Raw genomic sequence first — 19,681 nt, forward strand, 5'->3', positions numbered from 1 at the left:
CTGTACAACGGAATTGTGCCAAAACTACGCCAACCGGCTGCGGAGGGAGACTCCCCCCCCTTCACTGGAGAACTGCGCTAAAACAGCTGATCACAACGTTCACGCTCTGTGGTCACGAAGTACTCCACTAGCCCCTAGCCCCAAACCCCCACCCCCCGTTGACGTTCGCGATACAGAGGGCTTCATCAAATAACTTTGAGTGGAGCCAGAAGTTGGAGTACCAAACACTGACTCCAGGTACTCATCTGAGTACCTCACTGAGAAAGTTATCTCTTTATAACCTCTAGTTATAGATATGTTTAGTTTTACTGTCGGGTCACTCATTACTGGATCCGCCGTGTTATAAGTTACTGTACACTTTTGAACAATGTAGTTAATCTACTATGATTAGTTTGTTTAATATCGAATCATATCAATTTGTTTAAAGCTCAATAAATAACAAAGAAGACCTTTGACCGGCACTTTTCTAATTTTTCAACTTTAACGGACATGTTGACCGGCAAACAAAAATGTGTTGATGTGCAGTCAGGAGTTTTTGAATTCAAATGAAGTTACTAAAATGTTCCAACCATGTCTAAATTACCCTATCAAATAAAAAACAGAAACATACATTTCCCTTTCATCTCAACAACATTTAATGTCAATTTTAGAGCAGAATACTTTTTATATAGACACATAAAACTCGTATGGGTCACAAATAGATTTAAGAAACTATAATAAAAAACAATTGAATAATTGTTTTTGTTTAATATCGATTGCTATGTGTTTTGAATTGCAGTCAGGAGTTTTCCAATTCAAATCAAGTTACTTAAATGTTCCCACCATGTCTAAATGTTGTCTTATTGCCTTCCCCTATGTCTATCAAATAAAAACAGAAACATACAGTACATCTCCGTTTCATTTCAACAACATTTATAGTCCATTTTTAGAGCCGAATACTCGTATGAGTCACAAATACTAAGAGATTTAAGAAACTATAATAAATAATAGTAATAATTGAATTTTAAAATGTTGTTTTAGCTCAATGAATGAAAGTAGATAATCTTTATCTTTTAGAAAAGCTACAAACAGACCTTTTGCCAGTTAATTAGTTCTTATTCGCTTTATAATACTTTTGCAATGTTCTACTTTCTTTCCTAGAGACAGATACGTCTGTGACTGCATTGCTAGTACTGTTGTTTGAATCTTTTGATATTTGCAATGTTTTGCCATTTCCCCCCCACCTGTGGTGAGATCAACCGACAAGGTGTAAATATTTTATGTCCCAGCTCACCTCAAAGCGCTCGTCCTCACATCTGTAGATATTCTCCTCGTACTGAGTCTTCTTGGAGCTGACAAACGTGGAGTCCTCAGACCAGGAGGGGAAGGAGACCCAGGTGTCATTTAAGACCTGGACACGGCAGAAACAAACACTGTGTCATCTTAAAGGCTCTTTATCATACGTGGGATTTGTTCAATTGTTTAATCACTATGTTGGATAAGATTGATCAAGAAAAGACCATGGGAGTTTCAGTTTACCTGTCATAGAAGTAATAACAAAACGTGAGTCGTTATACAAAAATATGGCATTAATAAATGTTCCATATTTAACTCTTAACTATAAGTTTCCCTATCAACTGTTGCCGCTCTTACCTCTTTACAAAGTGGAGTTCTGCCGGTGCATTTGGGCTGCTGGTAGCTTTTGGGCAGAGCTCTGTAACTGGAGCCTAGTCTCTTACAGGAAGCATAATCGATCTCCATGGCGATGCCCTCGGTGGCCCGTTCCTTAGGGTACGCTTCGATGTGGGACATTTCCCGATATCCCAGGAAGTTTTTAAACCAGTTGAACAGCTCTGGGAATTTTCTGCACAATATAAAAAGGGAAAAAAACAATGTATGATATATACTGTTGCAAAAAATATTTTAAAGTAATTTTCCAGGACTGATAATCACCCTAAAAAAGGCAGCACCAGCTGCACCAGTTCAGCCCTGGAGATCACCTCCTGGTTGAAGATGACCAGGCACCGCAGGAAGTTGTCGTAAGCCTCTGCACTTCGCAAGGCTTTGCGCACCTGAAGAGACAATTAAATATAACAACAGCATGTAATAGAGCCGAGGGTCTATAACAAAAGCAAAATAACTTAGCAAAGCTTAACTGTTGTCATATTGAAAGGTTTTACTTAACCTGTTAAGCCCCAAGCCTGTTTTTCAGGCCTCAGGCTCGAAAATGACATTCCCAGATCAAAATGACCATAACTTCACTTCTAAAAAGGGGTAAATTAATAATCTTTTTTCTCAAAGCAATGAAAAACCTGTGAGTTGGATGTAGAAAAGTCAGAATCAATATATAATTGTTTTATTGTAAAGTAAATTCCGATTGAACACAGTAAAACAATTTAAATTACAGTGTCCGTCCAAAAAAAAACATTACTTATAGTGAAAACCACCCTTAAATGATGGGATAGTAGACTAAAAGCTTTAGGAATCCAAACTATAACATATACTAATTACCCTGTATCAAGATTGATGCAAAACAAGTGCAATTTGACCTTTTTAGAGAGATTTAGAAGAAGAAAAAACACGTCTGGGGTCATTTGGGTGGATTTCACCTATCTCTGGCCCCCCTTGGTCGATTTTGATGATTGACATCTCCTTTTAACCGTTAGAGCCAATAGAATCGAGGGGAAGTTCCACATACACACACATGTTACCAAATAAGGAGTGAGAGTGACGCGTAGCATCAACACAACTTTTGATCAGGCAAAAAGCACTTTCTTTCAAGATAAGATCCAATCTTCCTATTCCAATCCCAAAAAACTATTTTCCATCTTCTCCTCCCTCTTGGACCCTCCCAAAGCCCCCTCCTCCCTTCTGTCAAGCGACTTTGTTAACTACTTCGAAAAAAAGGTTGATGATATTCGCTCTTCTTTTTCTGACTCACCTTTACTCACCGCTGGGTCACCAGACCCTCCTCTCACCCACACACTGACCTCCTTTTCCCCTCTCTCTCCAAGTGAGGTTCTTACCCTCATTACCTCTGCCCGCCCTACCACCTGTCCTCTGGACCCCATCCCTTCAAACCTCCTTCAGACTATCGCTCCTGATATTCTACCGTTTCTCACCCATTTCATCAACACTTCTCTAACTTCTGGTCACTTTCCAAACAGTCTCAAGGAGGCAAGAGTAAACCCTCTCCTAAAGAAACCCACTCTCAACCCGTCTGATGTTATAAACTACAGGCCTGTCTCTCTCCTCCCGTTCCTGTCTAAATCACTTGAACGCGCTGTCTTTAAACAACTCTCCTGTTATCTCCATCAGAACAACCTTCTGGATCCGCACCAGTCTGGTTTCAAGGCAGGTCACTCCACAGAAACTGCTCTCATTGCTGTTACTGAGGAACTGCACACTGCCAAAACTGCATCCCTCTCCTCTGTCATCATCCTTTTGGACCTGTCTGCTGCATTCGACACGGTGAACCATCAGATCCTCCTTCGCACTCTCCAAAAACTTGGAGTTTCAAGCTCTGCTCTTTCCCTCCTCACCTCATACCTCAAAGACCGTACCTACAGGGTAACTTGGAGAGGGTCCGAGTCCGACCCTTGTCAATTAACTACAGGGGTCCCTCAGGGCTCTGTTCTTGGTCCCCTCCTCTTCTCCTTGTACACAAACTCGCTCGGATCTGTCATTAGCCCGCATGGTTTTTCATACCACTGCTACGCTGATGACACCCAATTAATTCTGTCCTTTCCCCGCTCAGAGACACAGGTCTAGCTGACATCTCTCAGTGGATGTCTGCTCATCACCTCAAGCTCAACAAGACCGAACTGCTTTTCCTTCCGGGAAAAGATTGTCCCACTCTTGACCTAACAATCAACATCGGCACCTCTGTTGTTTCCTCGACTCAGACTGCAAGGAATCTGGGTGTGATCCTAGATAACAACCTGTCCTTCACTGCAAACATCGCTGCTACAACCCGCTGCTGCAGATACACGCTTTACAACATCAGGAGGATACGTCCCCAGCTGACCCAGAAAGCAACGCAGGTTCTGGTCCAGGCTCTCGTCATCTCATGCCTAGACTACTGCAACTCCCTCCTGGCTGGTCTACCTGCATGTGCCATCTGACCTCTGCAGCTCATCCAGAATGCAGCGGCTCGTCCGGTCTTCAACCTTCCAACATTTTCCCACACCACTCCGCTCCTCCGCTCACTTCACTGGCTTCCGGTAACCGCTAGAATCCACTTCAAAACAATGGTACTTGCATACCATGCTGCGAATGATCTGGCCCTTCCTACATCCAGGACATGGTTAAACTGTACACCCCAGCGCGTGCACTTCGCTCTGCATCAGCCAAACGGCTCGCTGCACCCGCACTGCGAGGGGGACCCAAGTTCCCATCAGCAAAAACACGTGGGTTTGCTATCCTGGCTCCAAGATGGTGGAATGAGCTCCCCATTGACATCAGGACAGCAGATAGCTTGCACATCTTCCGGCGCAAACTGAAAACTCATCTCTTTCGACTCCACTTCGAGCGATAGAACTATTAACAAAGCACTTATATACTAATAAAGGACTGGCTTACCTAAAGCCAGTTGAGTAGCACTTGAAATGTTTGGCTCTATGAAACCTGATGCACGTATATGATTCTGTTTTCTTCAAGGTTGTATCTTCCTGGTCGAATGTACTTATTGTAAGTCACTTTGGATAAAAGCGTCAGCTAAATGCAATGTAATGTAATGTAATGATCAGAAGAACAGCTAAGGTGAGCATATCTCCGTGTTTTGCTACCTAAAGCTACGTTGTGTGTTGTCTGGTTTTGCTTCCCCTGTCGCGAGTTCTGATCGCTCAGTGATGTGGAATCTCTAGCAAAGCTTGTTTTTGCAGATCCGATAAGTATATCGATCGATTTATACCTAGAGTTCTGTGCTAAGTGCGTTAGCATTTTTTCGCTCAGGGCTTATTTAGACGCTTCTTGTGAGACTTGTGTTTTGATTCAGTAAAAATGGTTCATACCGTCAGTTAGCTGAGTTTCTCCCCGTTTAGTGAGTATGACACATTAATAGTTTATTACATTTTAAGAAGGCATGAGACACAGTTTCGTGAAAACAACGGGGGGAAAAGCCATTATAGGGCTTAATGGGTTAAATCTATAATAGTAAACTGTCAATTCTTGCCAATAGAAAACACCTCTCCGTCTCGCTTTTTCAAGCTTGTGCTTTATGTAAAATGCCATCTGCTCAACTTGTGATTTGCTTCCTTCCTTTACAACCTGAGTCAATATCCTATCATTTCATGACTGTTTGCTTCACATAGACAAAATGATGAAACGCAGCAAACACAAAAAAGCTCACCTTCTCAAAGAACAGAGATTCTGTCCCGACTCCATGCTTGCTGGCCTCTGCCACCGAGGAATCTTTCAAGTTCAGTAACTTGGGCTTTTTCTGTAGCGTTAGCAAAACAAAAAGCAAGAGGACATCAGTACAATCATTACAAAAACAAAAAGGAAATAAAAAAGCAATAGAAGTGCACTATAGCTTCAGCCGGAGTTGAGGATGTACCTTGATAGGGGGGGTGGCCCCTGGAGTTGGATGCCGGCGGATCGGGCAGCCGTTCTGATTGGGCCGCTGTTTGTTGTTGAGCTGCAGCTTCTTAGCAGTACCGCCATGGTCGTTCCGTACAGCCTCCGCCTTCTCAGCTGTAGTCTTACTTAACAGCTAGGGGGAATAATACACAACACTGTTAAAGACCAAGGTGCATGTACATGCTCTCTTACACTCTGAAAAATGTATCTGAGGTGGAATATGGAGAGTTCGGGTACAAAAGCTCCAAGTAGGACACCAGTGCCAGCACATCTTCAGTGAAGTAAGAGGTAAAGTTCTCCGCTCACCACTGAGCTGTTGGCGTCGGGCAGGAATTGGCCAAACTCTGAGAGCAGGTCTTCCTGGTTCTTGAAGAGCCGTGCCACCTGAGCGTACACCTCCTGCTCCGTCAGAGCCGGGGTGTAGTTCCCACCGGCCTCCTTAGCGTTACGCTGCTCCTTCTGTAGTGGAGGAAGACAGGTTTAGTGGGATTGATTTACTCTTACTTTTGTAAGAACTGTTTGTTTGTGTGAAAGGTCCTGTGTTAATAAAGTTGATCTCTAGAACTATGTGAACGTTTACAGATGACTTCTCTCTAAGTTTACAAACGCACTTCCCTATTACCTATATCAGGACTGCATCTACAGTGGGTTGAAAAAGGTAACATTTCGGAGATTTGCCATCATGTCACTGATCCAGCAAGGCCAAACAAAGCTAAAGAGGAAACTTAGGAAAAGTTGAAGTTAATTAAACAGCAACATTTTAAGTTTCACAAATAAGAGCAGTGTTGAGGGCAGCCCTTCTATATTGAGAGCTCTGCATTTCAAGCCCTGAGGAACAGAAACTATAACCATATGAAAACAACACGGTCACAGCTGACACTTCTCTACCAAGCGTGTGAGAACCTCTCTTAGTCACAACCACAAGTCTGCAGCTCTCCTAATCACTATTGCACCCTTTCATATGAGCAACAATATCATTAGCCGTGTTCACACAGAGTACTTTTCATCCGTACTTTTCGCGTTTAGTTCCGTTAGTACCCCTGATGTCGCGTTGACACCAAAAAAATAACTAAGTGCCGGGAACTTTTCACCCCATTTTTCCAGTACCACAGTTCTGATTGGCTGGGCGATTGCAAACCACGCCCCGTAAAACTCAATGTTTTGTAGAGCCGCCATTTTATTATCCTTGCATTAGCATTATTAGCATTCGCCCAGCACACAAACGCAGAGAGACTAACTTATGGCAACACAAAAGAAAACATGGGAGCGGTGGAGATGAGGAGGTGTCGGCGTTCTGGCGATTTACTCGGAAGGCTTCAGTAGAAGCTGCTGGGAGTCCCAGCAGCTTCGACTGAAGCCAGTACCCAACTCCGGGGACTTCCGACCGGAGACTTCCGACCGGGGACTTCGGGCGGCAGTATACGCCGTGAAGTTGTTTGCGGCCTGCCAGTAAACCCAAAGCAGAAGAAGACGAAGTGACGTCAGCGGCTCATTTGCGTAATCTTCCCTCAGGGAACTTATTCCGGTGTGAACGCGATCGGCTCTTAGTTCCATAGGGAAGTGCTGGGAACTAAGTACGGCAAAGTACTTGGTGTGAACTAGGGATGGGAACGATTAATCGAATATTCGAAATTATTCAGGTATTCGAATAATTATTCATGTATTCAAATATGAGTTATGAATATTTTTATAATTTTCTTTTTGGGAGTGATGCCTAAGTTGATTACATATTATCAAATTGAATAATTCAATGTATATATATACGACAGTGCCATAGCTAAATGTGTTAGGTGACGTCTAAAGGTGTGCTTTGCTCCGCTCACCGGTCCCTCACAGCGGACAGAGCTGCAGGTGCTGATCTCTCTCTCTCGTGTCAATACATTTGACAAATTCGACTTAGTTTCTACACTTATTTGAACATGTATGTATTTCTAAAAAATTCTTGAAAAAAAATTGGGTAAAGTATCTTTTAAAAAAAAGGGACAAAACACTTTATTCAGTTTCAGTTCAGCCCCTGACCTGGTACGTGTGGAGGATCTCCAGGAAGGCTTTGTAGATGTCGGGCTGGCCCTGAAAGCGGTTCTTGATCTTGTTGACGTAGTTGATGGCGTGGTTGAACTCCACGGGCTGGTTGTTCTGCATGGGGGGCCCGGTGGGGGTCCCGCTGAGTGGAGGGTGGAGCTGCATGGGCGGGGAGCGAGGAGAGGGGAAGGCCGGGATGGACGGATTGCTCTGACTGCTCGGTGTCAGCGCCTGGGGCTGAAGAGGCTGGAAGGACACAACAGTGAAGGTTAGAGTGGTGCAGGAATGAATCCTAAAACCAGGGAACAAGTTAGCATTTTAGCTATCATGAATGCTTGTCTCAAAGTCAACATATTTTTGATTGTTTTTTGGTAAGATGCCTGATATAGGGTTAACACAGGTCTATGAGTTTTCATGTTTGGTTTTACAACATGAAGTATGTCAGTAAACACCGCACTCGTGAATGTCTAACGCGTCATAAAACGGTGGTTGTTAACTTGTGAATAAATGGGACTTCTAAATGTCCTCACGCTGGCACGAGTTCGACCTTTAGCTTAGTGCTGGTGAATTGAAGTCATGGGACCTAGCTGTAGTTTGTTTATAGCGTTATACCCTCTGGCTTTTGCAGTTACGCTTTGACTTGAATGTGGAAATGATCCTGCCAAACAAAATGTGTAATTATCATAAACGTTTGTCTGTCATTGAACTCATTCCAAAAGCCAATGAAAAATTCCCATTGCTTTTTGTCAAGAGACCCTTGAGATGCTAACACGTCATGCCTGTGAACTGCAAAACATCTGATTTGTATTTGTTTTCAAACAAGATAGTGGAGAAGGGAATAACAATTGATATTTTGGGATTTTTGGCTATTGTTTGTACAAGTCTGCAGGTGTCCACTCAGTTTCTTACCTTGCTCATCTTGGCGGGGGTGGGTTGCGTCAGAAGGGGCGGAGCGGTGGTGGTGGTGGTGGTGGTGGCAGCAGCAGACGGGAGCTGGGGCGTATGGAGGGGCGCTGCTCCTGTTAGTGGGATGTTTGAGACTGAAATGCCATGCGGGGTGATGTGGTGGATCTGACCAGGCGTGGTCACGTTGACCAGGTCGTTGCTCTGGACCTCGATCTTGTAGCCCGGCGGCAGGAAGGTGTTGAAGCCCATGATGAGGTCAGGGTGACCTTTGAAGAGCTGTGACACTCTGCTGATGACCCCCGGGGTGTCAATACTGGAACAACAGCAACACAAAAGACAGAATGAATTTATATCCACCATATCTGGTATCCTGTAAATCAAGTATTTAACTGAAGCTCCTATGTTTAATTTTTAATTTTAAATACTGCGACATCTTGAATACATGAATCCTAATAACCCTGACTCAACAAAAGTAAGTTTGCAAGTTAAGTTTTGTTGGTTAAGGATCAGATTGTAACTACTAAAAAGTTGAAAGAAACCTGGCCCAATCTTACTACAGTGTAGGACAGTTTTTAATGATTTAACCAGTAGGTTGTTGGAGTGTCCATAATCTGTCATTCACTTTTTCCGTTATCAATCTTTTTAACTGATGCATGTGGGATAAAACACAAGTCATTAAAACTCAAATAAATGGTTACATTTTTCAGGAAGTGCAAGTGACAACCTAGCAGCTATGGAACCTCTGCATGTGAATGTTTGTACACACTCAAATAAGCAAAATGGTGCCTTTAGATCCTTCCATATCTTCTAGTTATCAAGCGCTCTTAGCAAAAAATGGCCCCGTATTAATGTGCATTCACAAATGGCTAAATATTGCTATTAGCTCATAAATAGCAAATTACCAAAATAACAGTTTTTGATCAATTGTTAGTTAGAGAAAATAGAGAAGTTGTTTCAAAGCGAAACCAATGCTGTCGGGGGTTCTGACTTACAAGTTGTTTTGAAAAATAATGATGTTATATTTAGTCAAAATCTCATCATAGTGTATTTTCCTAATCTGACAGATGCAGCAGCGACAGTCATCCTAATGTACTTGGGATGTGACTCGGGGTGCATTCAAAGGCTGCCAACATCGAGGGGCATTGAGAGTTTTACCAAACAAAGAGCAGAGCATACCCTTTGAACTTCAGATTGTTTTTAAACAAATGCCAGCTTTACCTACCACCTGTGACAGGGACAACAGACCGGCCGTTCTCAGCAATGAGGTCAGCGAAAACATACTAATGGTCTTTGTGGAGGCCACAAAGATGGAAAGATTGAAAGGCTAGAAATTGACGTCACGTTTTTTTGGGGGAATGGTTCTGGTAAAATTGCTATTATGCAAAAAAAAACTAGTCTATTTCAGATGTATGGCCCTTTCCTTTGGCTTCTACATTTAAAAGACCTGTTCTATTAGGTGCCATGACCCTGTAGTTAAAAAGGTAGGACAGAAAAAGTAAGGACACTTAAAATATAGATTCTGGCTTAATTCCCACTACATTTTTCTCTATATTCAAACATTGGCCTCACCTTTGAGACTTGAACTCTTTCATTATGTCCAGAAAGTCATTGTAGACCTGAGGATGGTTCCCAAACTGCAGTTTCACTTGATCCAAGTAAGACAGAGCATCTTCCACCTGAGGGAAGAGGGAAAGTCAATTTCACCAACATCTGCCAATCTGTTTCCTTCTAGATTCACTGATTGTGATATATAACCCAATATTCAAGAAGTAAAAGAGCTATTAGATCATACAACAAATCAACAGTGACAATTAACCACAGCATTGCATTTTGAAATCTTGAGTAAATAGACTAATATTATAACCCAGGTCTTAAAGTGTTCATTATTAGCTCCACTAACTATTTCAAACAGGGGTAAAGAGTAAACCAGCCTTTTTTACCAACCATAACATTGGTCCAAAGTAGTAGAATCTAACAAATCAACATTTTTTTATGGTGTATTTTTAATACACAACTTACGCTAACTTCCTTGACATGAAAACTCAGTGACATTTGCTGGGTTTTACATGGGACGTGACAAGTGTGAGAATCTGTCAAAATGAAACGGGCTGACTGACCTTGAGCCTCTGGAACTGCTGGCCCTGTGCCGAGGCCAGGGGAGCAGCTGTGTGGCTGTGCCCTGACATCACTGAGGGCCCGTGGGACTGGACTGCTGGGCTGTGGTGGTGGGACCCCCCGTGGACCACTGGGCTCGGAGCATGCCCATGCCCGCCACTGTTCTGGGGCACGGTGGGAACCTGGGAGAGCAGAGATACCTATGACAGCAATGGCAAGAAGTTAACTTCAGTATATCAGGTGGGTTAAATGATGGATAGCAATGTGACATGGTTGTAATAGGAATAATCACAACAAAAACAAGCATGTAAATCAGGGGTGTCCAAACTACGGCCCGGGGGCCAAATGCGGCCCATTATGAACCTTCCCTCAGCAAATTCAAAAGGTATAATGGAATATGGCCCACAAATGAAACTTTAGCTTTTTTTATATTGTAATTCTTAAATACAAATGTACAAATAAATTACACAGTAGTATTCATGTGTTAATAAGCCCACTTTTCAAATAAATTCAGTAAATTAAGTTAACATATCTTAGTTGATAAGAAAAAAGACAAATTACTTATTTACATAATGAAATGAAATACACCCTTCCTATTTCTCCTTATTATAATCAATCTGAGGCTTCTGTTTTTAAAAAGGTCCCATGTCATGGCCATTTCCACTGATCATAATTTCATTGTTGAGGTTTATTATTTAAAATAGATTTAAATTGTGCAATTTTCCAAACTCACATTGGTTTCTCAGACAGCATCTCTGTAAACTACGTGTATTCACTGAATTTCACTCTCTGCCTTTAACGGCTCGTTGTAGCTCCAATAGCTCCAATAGCTCCAGCCCCACCCTCCCTGCCGTGGAGGTGTGGTTTCCTTGTTTAGCGATACACATCGAAACACAGCCAAACTCATCCTGAGCACACACAAAGTCACAGCCGAAGTAAAAACAATAAGTGTGGCTTGATATTGAGTAAGAAAAGGGTTGATAAACGCTGTGAGAATGGGTCTGCAGAGAGAATGGGTCCTGCAGAGAGAATGGGTCTGCAGAGAAGATGGGTCTAGAGATGGTTCAGGAGAATGGGTGCTGTAGAAGAATGGGTCTGCAGAGAGAATGGGTCTGCAGTGAGAATGGGTCTGCAGAGAGAATGGGTCTGCAGAGAGAATGGGTCTGCAGTGAGAATGGGTCTGTAGAGAGAATGGGTCTGCAGTGAGAATGGGTCTGCAGAGAGAATTTCGCCGCGATCCCAACTGTCTGTTATCAGCCTGCAGCCAGGGAGGAGAAATCAGCAGAGCTGCCTGCACTGAGTGTGTGTGTGAGGAAGTCCGTGGATTGGTCAATTTGGACCAATCAGCGGAGGCTTAACGTAACGGCTCCGCGGACGTAACATAGCGGCTCCACGGATTGGTCCATTTGGTTCCGGGTAACGCATGACCGTATCACGTCATAGCTCTGGACGCGGCTACTGGCCATTCCTCCGTCACAATACCCAGGAAGTAAACCATGGACAATGACGTATCTTCTACGAGGCGTTTTACTCGCTACAGGGTGTACTTTGAGGGTTTTGACTCTGCACACCGTTTACATGCATACAAACCTTCATAACACACAAGGAGACGGTAATAACCGGAAAAGCATGACATGGGACCTTTAAGGGATCAGCTGCCAACACTCACAAGAATACTTTACCTACATTTGATTGATTTTGCTAACTTATAACTGAACTTATGAGGCAATATACCTCTAGTGAGTGGCCCAGCCCTTCGTATATTTTTCTGTATGTGGCCCTCGGTGAAAAAAGTTTGGACACCCCTGATGTAAATCAATAAAAAGGGAGCCATGCTGGAAGATTACAGAAAGAAACATCTGCTTTAGTCTCTAACAGGCAGCACAAACTGATCTAAACTAATCTATGAGCCAAAAAATGACTTAAAACTGCTGTTTGACCTAGTTTTGAACTCTTAAGTCAGTAAGCTTAAAACAGATCTGCAGTGGACGAGCAGAGCCAACCTGGTATCCCTGGGGGACGGAGTACTGGACGCCTGCTGTAGGCTGCATGTTGTCGGGCACGGCCTCATACACAGCCGGGGCAGGGGCAGGTGCCAGGACCCGATGCTGGAAAGCCTCCGCGTTGCCAGCGAGGCGCCGCTGCTGGGACGCAAAAACCGTTTCCTGATCCTCCAGTCGCCGCTTCATTATGAACTCATACTCGTAAGAGCTGAGAGACCTGCGGATAAAAAGCATATGGAGATCATTTAATGCGGGAATCCATTAAATCAACCACTTGATTTCATTTATTGCTTTTTTGTGGAGCATATGGCAGTTCTTTTTTTACTTCAAAAGTGAATTTATGGATACATACAGTTAGAGGCTTCTGTTGTTAAGCTTGGGAAGACAAATATTACATAGTCTATTACCATAAATCCGATGAAACACCCAATGCTTTTAGTGGCCTGAGGGTAAACAGAGGTCAACTACATGGGAGTGTATTGATTGACTAACATGTTATAGCCCATGTCGATTTTGGTGTCGTACTTTCTTTTTGAAAATAGGTGTATGTGTGTTGTCACTGATTACATTTTTGAATAAGCTAACAGACGCCACATGTTACTCAAAAAGCGTACAGAGTGCTGATCAGCTCCAGCCTTGAACTGCATTACGTAAGAAAATGATTGTGGCACAGATATAAACAGTACACTCAAATTGTTGACATTTTTTATGAGATCATCATTTTATTTTTACAAGTTGACCTACTTTGTCATCTTTTTAAGTTCCTCCTGTCAACTGCAGATATCCCTGACGTACAACTCTTGGTTATCCAAGTAATAAATAATGATACTATTCTGCATGACACACATATTAAACACCATGCAACTTCATCCCCAAGGTCTTTCATGTACTGTACAAAAAGTGAGGTGATCACCACACCGAGGGATAACGCAATGATTAAATGCCTCTAAATGTTACCATGCCTTGAATGTAAAGCTTGCAGTCTCCGTAGCCAATGAAACACAAGACAGCCTACGTCACCGATGCAACAAACAGGTGCTCGCTGTGGGAACGTGGGGGAGCCAGCCTGCCATTCACAACTTCCTCAAGACAGCAACAACTGCATAAACACGTCAATGAATTGCGTTAAAACAAAGAGAAAGCTCAGAAACCCGACGGGGAAGAAAATAAAGTACGTTTCAAACCCCCAACGTCGAGAAAAAGTGACACTGTCAAGCTAAAGTGGACTCGACAACTATAGAGTCTCGCTCTGAACAGCCGCGGCCAACGAAAACGAGGCTGTGGTGCTCGTAGATACTTCATTTTAACTTGATTTAATATCGTTAGTCACAAAAAGGCAAATGCATATATGATTGCTAGACACATGCTAACAACAGCGCTTCACCATCCCCTTTATGGCCTGGCATCACAAGCACCGACCTCGAGTTACAGCCACGACGCTTTCTTGACGCCCGCCATTTAGAGCGTGGCGCAGGACAGCAGCAAATTACACTCCATTTCAAACAGGTAAGCATGAAAAGTAGCTGAATTGCTCGCCTCCTGGCTGCCTTTCTACGTTGAAGTATACGAAAGCAGTTTTTGTATTAACTACAAGGATAACTTGTTTTGTCGACAGTGGCTGTGAGCTGCCAGTTAGCTAGCTGGCTAATGTAAACAACATGAGTACCCCAGACACCGAGCACCTAGCAGGGAAGCACATGCAGCTAACCATTAGCGGCTGGTTCGCTGTTACTGTAACATCTAAAGCCAGCATTAGTTATCGATTTATTAGAGAACTCATGTCGGGTCTAGTTTGAGGTAATAGAGATTAAAAGCAACATTGATTTCCCATGTGGGGTACTTAAAACGGCTACTAACGGTAGATATAGCTAAAGCTGTGTTAGCTTGCTGAATGAACTCACCCCTCTCCCAAATAGCGAGCTGAAGAACGCAAATGATGCTTTGATTATCCGTTCTTTTTCTGGTTACCTGCTTACTCCTCAGGCCGGGGAAGATACCACAGTGATGTATATGCTAAAAGCAACTTATCATCGGCGTGTGCTTTAAAATAAACAGTTCAAGCTGCAAAGTGAAAATCTCCCCGAGAGAGGAAAACAACCGTTCGGTTGGCTCTGGGAGGAGGCGGGGTTTCCGTGTGTAGCCCCGCCCCGACACTCGCTATTGGTCGGTTTGTTCAGAGGCTCCACGGAAGGGCGGAGTGATGTCCCCGGATTTGACAGCTTGAACTGTCAATCAAGGATTTCCTCGCACAGTATCCATGCACGCCCATTTTGACTTGAAGCGCGACAATATCAGCAGGAGTCCCGCTTGTATGGTGTGTCCACACAACTACAAGCTTGTTAATGAAAATAAGTCCTCGTATCTTACTTTTTGTGTTTTTTATGACAAGCCTGTCTCTTTGTCCTGCAGGACTTTATTATCCTGCACAATATCTGCACACCGGTATTCCTACATGACTCTTCCAAGACTGCAAGTATTCATGATGGACTTGTTGTATTTGTATAATATTGTTAATAAAAAGAATCAGAGGTTGCATTAAGCAATTGTTTTTGAAATGCACATGTTTTAATAAACTTGACTGGAAAAATGATCTTGCATTGCTTGCCCATGTATACACAAGCACACACTCAGTATCACTCTCCATAAATACAAATACTAATAGCTTAGAATTGTTGTCAAGGAGTATTTAGAACATTTATATTGTACATTTTCGGAAATTGTTTATATCCATTCGTCAGTTAATATTTATGTGTATGTATTTGTATTTTGGAGCATCTCCTTTCATAAAGTAGTCCACGATGCTTTATTTTTGCACAAAACAAGTAGTACTCCTTTACTAGGATATTATCTAGCCCCAGAGTTTCTGTGTCCGTTGGTTTGTGGTAAATTGATAAAACATGTGAGTATAATTAAACAAAATAAATAATAAAGGTCTCAATACTCCGTTTTTACACATGACCCCTCTGCAGGACAGAGACAGAACATGTTTACCTTGTGTGACCCTTGGTAACCCAGCCTTAAAGTGTATCTTACTATATGTAAATATAGATTCAACATCTTGCTTTATATCTAAAATACAAAATATCTAGTATTAAAATAACCTGGTAGGACACAAACATTTCATTTTATTATGTATTATTATATTCTGCATAGTGAGTCCTTTCTACATATCTAGCAAGCCTACTTCCTGGACTTTGGTAACACGTGACTCTGTATGAGGGAGTTTGCTTTTGCACTCGGGTCCCGCCTCTTTTAAACACTTCAGCCAATCACTGCATTCAACCGTCATTACAAATCCCAAAAAGGTGGAACTTCCAAAATAAACCATCGCCCACGACAGGCGGAGCTGCAACACCAGCCCGGGATTCCTCATTCCAGCCTGGCAGGCAGAGGAGTCAGCAGCACCATCTAGGCTACACGCACGCACGCACGCACGCACACACACACACACACACACACACACACACACACACACACACACACACACACACACACACACACACACACACACACACACACACACACACCACACACACACACACACACACACACACACACACACACTCCCGACTGGCTTTCCCCACATTACTGCTAGCCTCTTTTGCAAAACGTATGCTCCAGACCGAGAGCAGTTTTGACCACAAACATATTTTTGAAAATTTTAATTTAAATGCACTATTCGAGTATTCTTTGGCAGCTTAGCAAGTATTTTTAAGTTTTGTGCAAAAGCATGCAAGGCTGTGGAGATCCCTCTCCGAACAACACGGTGCCCACGGAGGAGGATCAGCCCCCCTGCATGCACTCCGCGTCAGTCGACGTGCGTATTTACAGTCTGCACTCTCAAAACAAAAGGCACTAATATAATGCATCATCTGGTAATTGACGCTTTTGCATGTACGCTGGTGGGCACTCACGGTGAAGTAGGGCCTATAGGCGACCCGACACTGCATATTTTCAGGGCGGCAAAGATCCGATCCAGTTGCCCTTACTAAACAATGCCAAAGTCAAACGGAACGGGAACTACGGCGTCGCTGCCTGTGTCGAAACATCGGCCATTCTCCGCAATCCCAAATAACACGCAGACACATTTCTCTGCAGAGAAATAGGGCGACCGAGCACCAAACAAATCCTATTCTTTGTTTACTTCAATAGTGGGGAGTAAAATGTCTAACCTGCCTCACCACAACAACTCCCTCCCCCCTACGGATCCATTAGCGTATGCTCACACATCGCTGCAGACAAAATGTTTCCAGACAGCGAGATGCCTCACATTTACAACACAGCCCGGAAAGAGTGTTTACAAGCCCACAAAACGACGTCCTGCAGATTTGGCCATCTATCGTGTTATGTTCCTGGCTATTTTGTTGTCGTTCACGACCGTAAAAAGCCCCCTTCAATTCATTTAAAGACACAACGAGGCGCGACTGACCCCAAGACACTTTCCGTCTCGACATAAACATCGTTCACTTGTAATAGCAGCAATAACAATGGTATTATTTAGTTTAACCAGCTGTTACATACCCAGGAAAAAGACTCCTTACTCCGGATTCGTGTTTGTAACAAAATAGTTGGAGACGCCCCCCTCCGCTTGCATTGGCGCATACTGCCATCCACGTCACTTTATTTTGAATATCACCCGCTAAAAGTGAAGCAGCAGCAGGGAAACAACAGAGTCTCCATGGCTATCATCTAACCTCACCATCTCCACAGTGAAGAGAACCCACTGGGAACTGTGGCCTTATGTTGTTAGGCTCATCTAATAAACTGATATAGGTATACTTTATTACTAGTATGCCCTCTTTATTTAGTTTTTAATACTTTACTCCACTAAAGGCTACTTCTTACTCCACTGCATTTTTGACAGAGCAAGATAGTTGACTACATATTTGGCAGATTCAGCTTTCGTTAACGTATGACTTATCTTTACAATCAAAGAAAGAAAAGAAAAGATACACAGTCATGGTTACAAGTGACAATAACGAGGGGCCTATACATTTTCAGCATTATTTTTGCCATAAATTGTCATTTCTTTCCCCAATTAAGTAACATTTCCTCTCATCATAAACCTAATTCAATGAAGCCCTAACAGAACCAGCTACACTATTAACATAGTGCTAATATGTAAATGATCCGTAATGTTAAAGCTAGATAAAATAATACAACAATTTGAAACGGCTTGTATCTGCTTTTTTTTTTTAAAGCTTTCACTTTAGATACTTCGAATTTCTGTACATTTATTGCACCAGTCAAATATTATATAAATGAAAATACACTGTCAACTTTGCTTTGAATCCTCTTTTCCCAAGGCCTCTAATAAGGTAACAATGCTGTGATTATAAAAAGTATAATGTCAATTGTTTACCTTTTTCTTCTGAAGATTGAAGTTAAGGAAACAACTCAAATTACACTATTGCCAGAAGGGAATACTATCATTTCAAACTTGCAGCAGCTCCATTCATGTATTGAAGGCTGAGTTGTATGCAACAATGTGACACTTTCTGAAAAACCCACAATATATTCACACAAAACAAGTACATTATATCTCACATGGTTTACATTTGTAGTTTGTAAGATGTACTCTGCCCTACATTGACAAATACAGAAAAAGTCATTATTTCTACATCTTAGCTTTAGGCTTTAAATGGGATGATTAGAGGTCTTTGATCTAAACGTTTATTATTTGTAGTATATCTCCAGGTGTAGGATTAAGGGCCTGTGATTCAGTGACATTGTAAATTACTGGCATACCATTTAAAAGTAACTGAAAACTGACAGTGATCTTTAAAAAGGTGTTCCATCTATACAAAAGGGTTATAGCATCTGAATGTTGTTAAGACGTGAACACGGCAACAACAAGCCAAATGAAACATCGACTCAGCTTCAGGGTAAATTAGATCAATACTAAACAAAAGGTTTCTGCTTACACTGAATACTGATCTCCGACAGCTTAACTGCTCTGTTATACTGAGCAGAGAGCGGTAATTCTGCCCAGAGGACGTCATACCACACCCAAAAATAAGCATTGTTGAGAGAGAAATACCCACACACTGCTCCCAGCATGCTTCACGGCTGCAGTGTTACACAGTACTGGGAGTAGTACACGTTATTTTGTGGGTATTCTTTTTTCAACGCTGATGCTTACACTGCTCACTTTGGTGTGGTTTGAAAGGCCCACTGTCTAGCTAAATTCACTGTATTTATTGAGTGTTTGCAGCAGTGTAGGAGTCTTACTGCAACCCCCAGCCCTATGTTTCAAAAGAAAAGAGGTGTTTGTCCTTCAGCTGTCAGCTCAAATGAATGGTAATCTTTACCTTGTAATGAAAGAAGACTTTGGTTTAGGTTTGATTCTAGGAAGTTTAGAAATCTTCAAAACCTACACCCATTACCTAATTATTTAAACCTGTAGCTATTGATTCCTTTGTTTGGGAGCAGCTATAATCTCGACATTATGACTTTATAAAGTTGTTGCTGAGGTCAGTTGCCTTTTCATTCGACAAGCAGCAACATTAGCATTCATTACGGTTTTGTTTCTAAAGGCTTGTGAAATGTATGAACTCCTTTTTTGCTGTTTTGATCTCCACTAACTCTGAAGGGAAATACGAGGCTCGCTAGTGGATATGCTTCTTCTTTCCTCGCAAACACTACGTGGTTTTCCACCGTTTATTGCCGGGCCGGTTGAGAGCAATTTTGTGAAAGGCAAAACTGAAACAACAACCAGCTGATAGACGCTAACATGCTGCGTTGAGCTGAGGGGAACTGTCGTTATTCTGCATGTTTGTCATACGAGCGGTGTCTTTCACTTTACACTGCGTCACGATTGTTGATATAAAAATATACATTTGTGCAGCATTAATGTTACTTTTCAACATTTTGTCCACTTTTGAAGTGGTTTCAATTTTTTTATTTCCTCGATATCTGTGCATGTTTTGTTTTTCTTATCTTCTTTACCAGTAAAAACTTTTTTTTTTTTACTAAATCTTAATAATTGTGACTGCCAAATTGTAAATACCTATCGCAATATAAAATAAAAATATATTTTGTGTACTCGTGATTCAGATCAGCTCTAAATTGTATGG

The 19,681-nt window shown here is 42.3% G+C and overlaps 1 protein-coding gene across 5 annotated transcripts in view; it reads right to left on the minus strand.

Moving 5' to 3' along the window:
- sin3aa (SIN3 transcription regulator family member Aa) overlaps nt 1–17,170 on the minus strand; it is a 41,430-nt gene extending 24,260 nt beyond the window's left edge. For 3 of the 5 annotated variants that reach the window (XM_034236135.1, XM_034236131.1, XM_034236134.1), the window contains exons 1-12: nt 14,507–14,746; nt 12,606–12,822; nt 10,605–10,802; nt 10,057–10,163; nt 8,491–8,800; nt 7,579–7,827; nt 5,866–6,018; nt 5,537–5,692; nt 5,330–5,419; nt 1,933–2,051; nt 1,633–1,843; nt 1,274–1,390 (exon numbers count right to left, since the gene is read on the minus strand). In XM_034236135.1, coding sequence (XP_034092026.1) covers nt 1,274–1,390; nt 1,633–1,843; nt 1,933–2,051; nt 5,330–5,419; nt 5,537–5,692; nt 5,866–6,018; nt 7,579–7,827; nt 8,491–8,800; nt 10,057–10,163; nt 10,605–10,802; nt 12,606–12,791 — 1,896 coding nt within the window. In that variant the 5' untranslated portion in view covers nt 12,792–12,822; nt 14,507–14,746. Of the gene's footprint in view, nt 1–1,273; nt 1,391–1,632; nt 1,844–1,932; nt 2,052–5,329; nt 5,420–5,536; nt 5,693–5,865; nt 6,019–7,578; nt 7,828–8,490; nt 8,801–10,056; nt 10,164–10,604; nt 10,803–12,605; nt 12,823–14,506; nt 14,747–17,126 lie in introns of those variants that run through there. The other 2 variants (XM_034236132.1, XM_034236133.1) reach the window with 2 other exon arrangements.
- Between the last annotated feature and the right edge of the window lie 2,511 nt (nt 17,171–19,681).

This window comes from Gymnodraco acuticeps, unplaced genomic scaffold, assembly GCF_902827175.1.
Source record: "Gymnodraco acuticeps unplaced genomic scaffold, fGymAcu1.1, whole genome shotgun sequence".
Classification (NCBI taxonomy): domain Eukaryota; kingdom Metazoa; phylum Chordata; class Actinopteri; order Perciformes; family Bathydraconidae; genus Gymnodraco; species Gymnodraco acuticeps.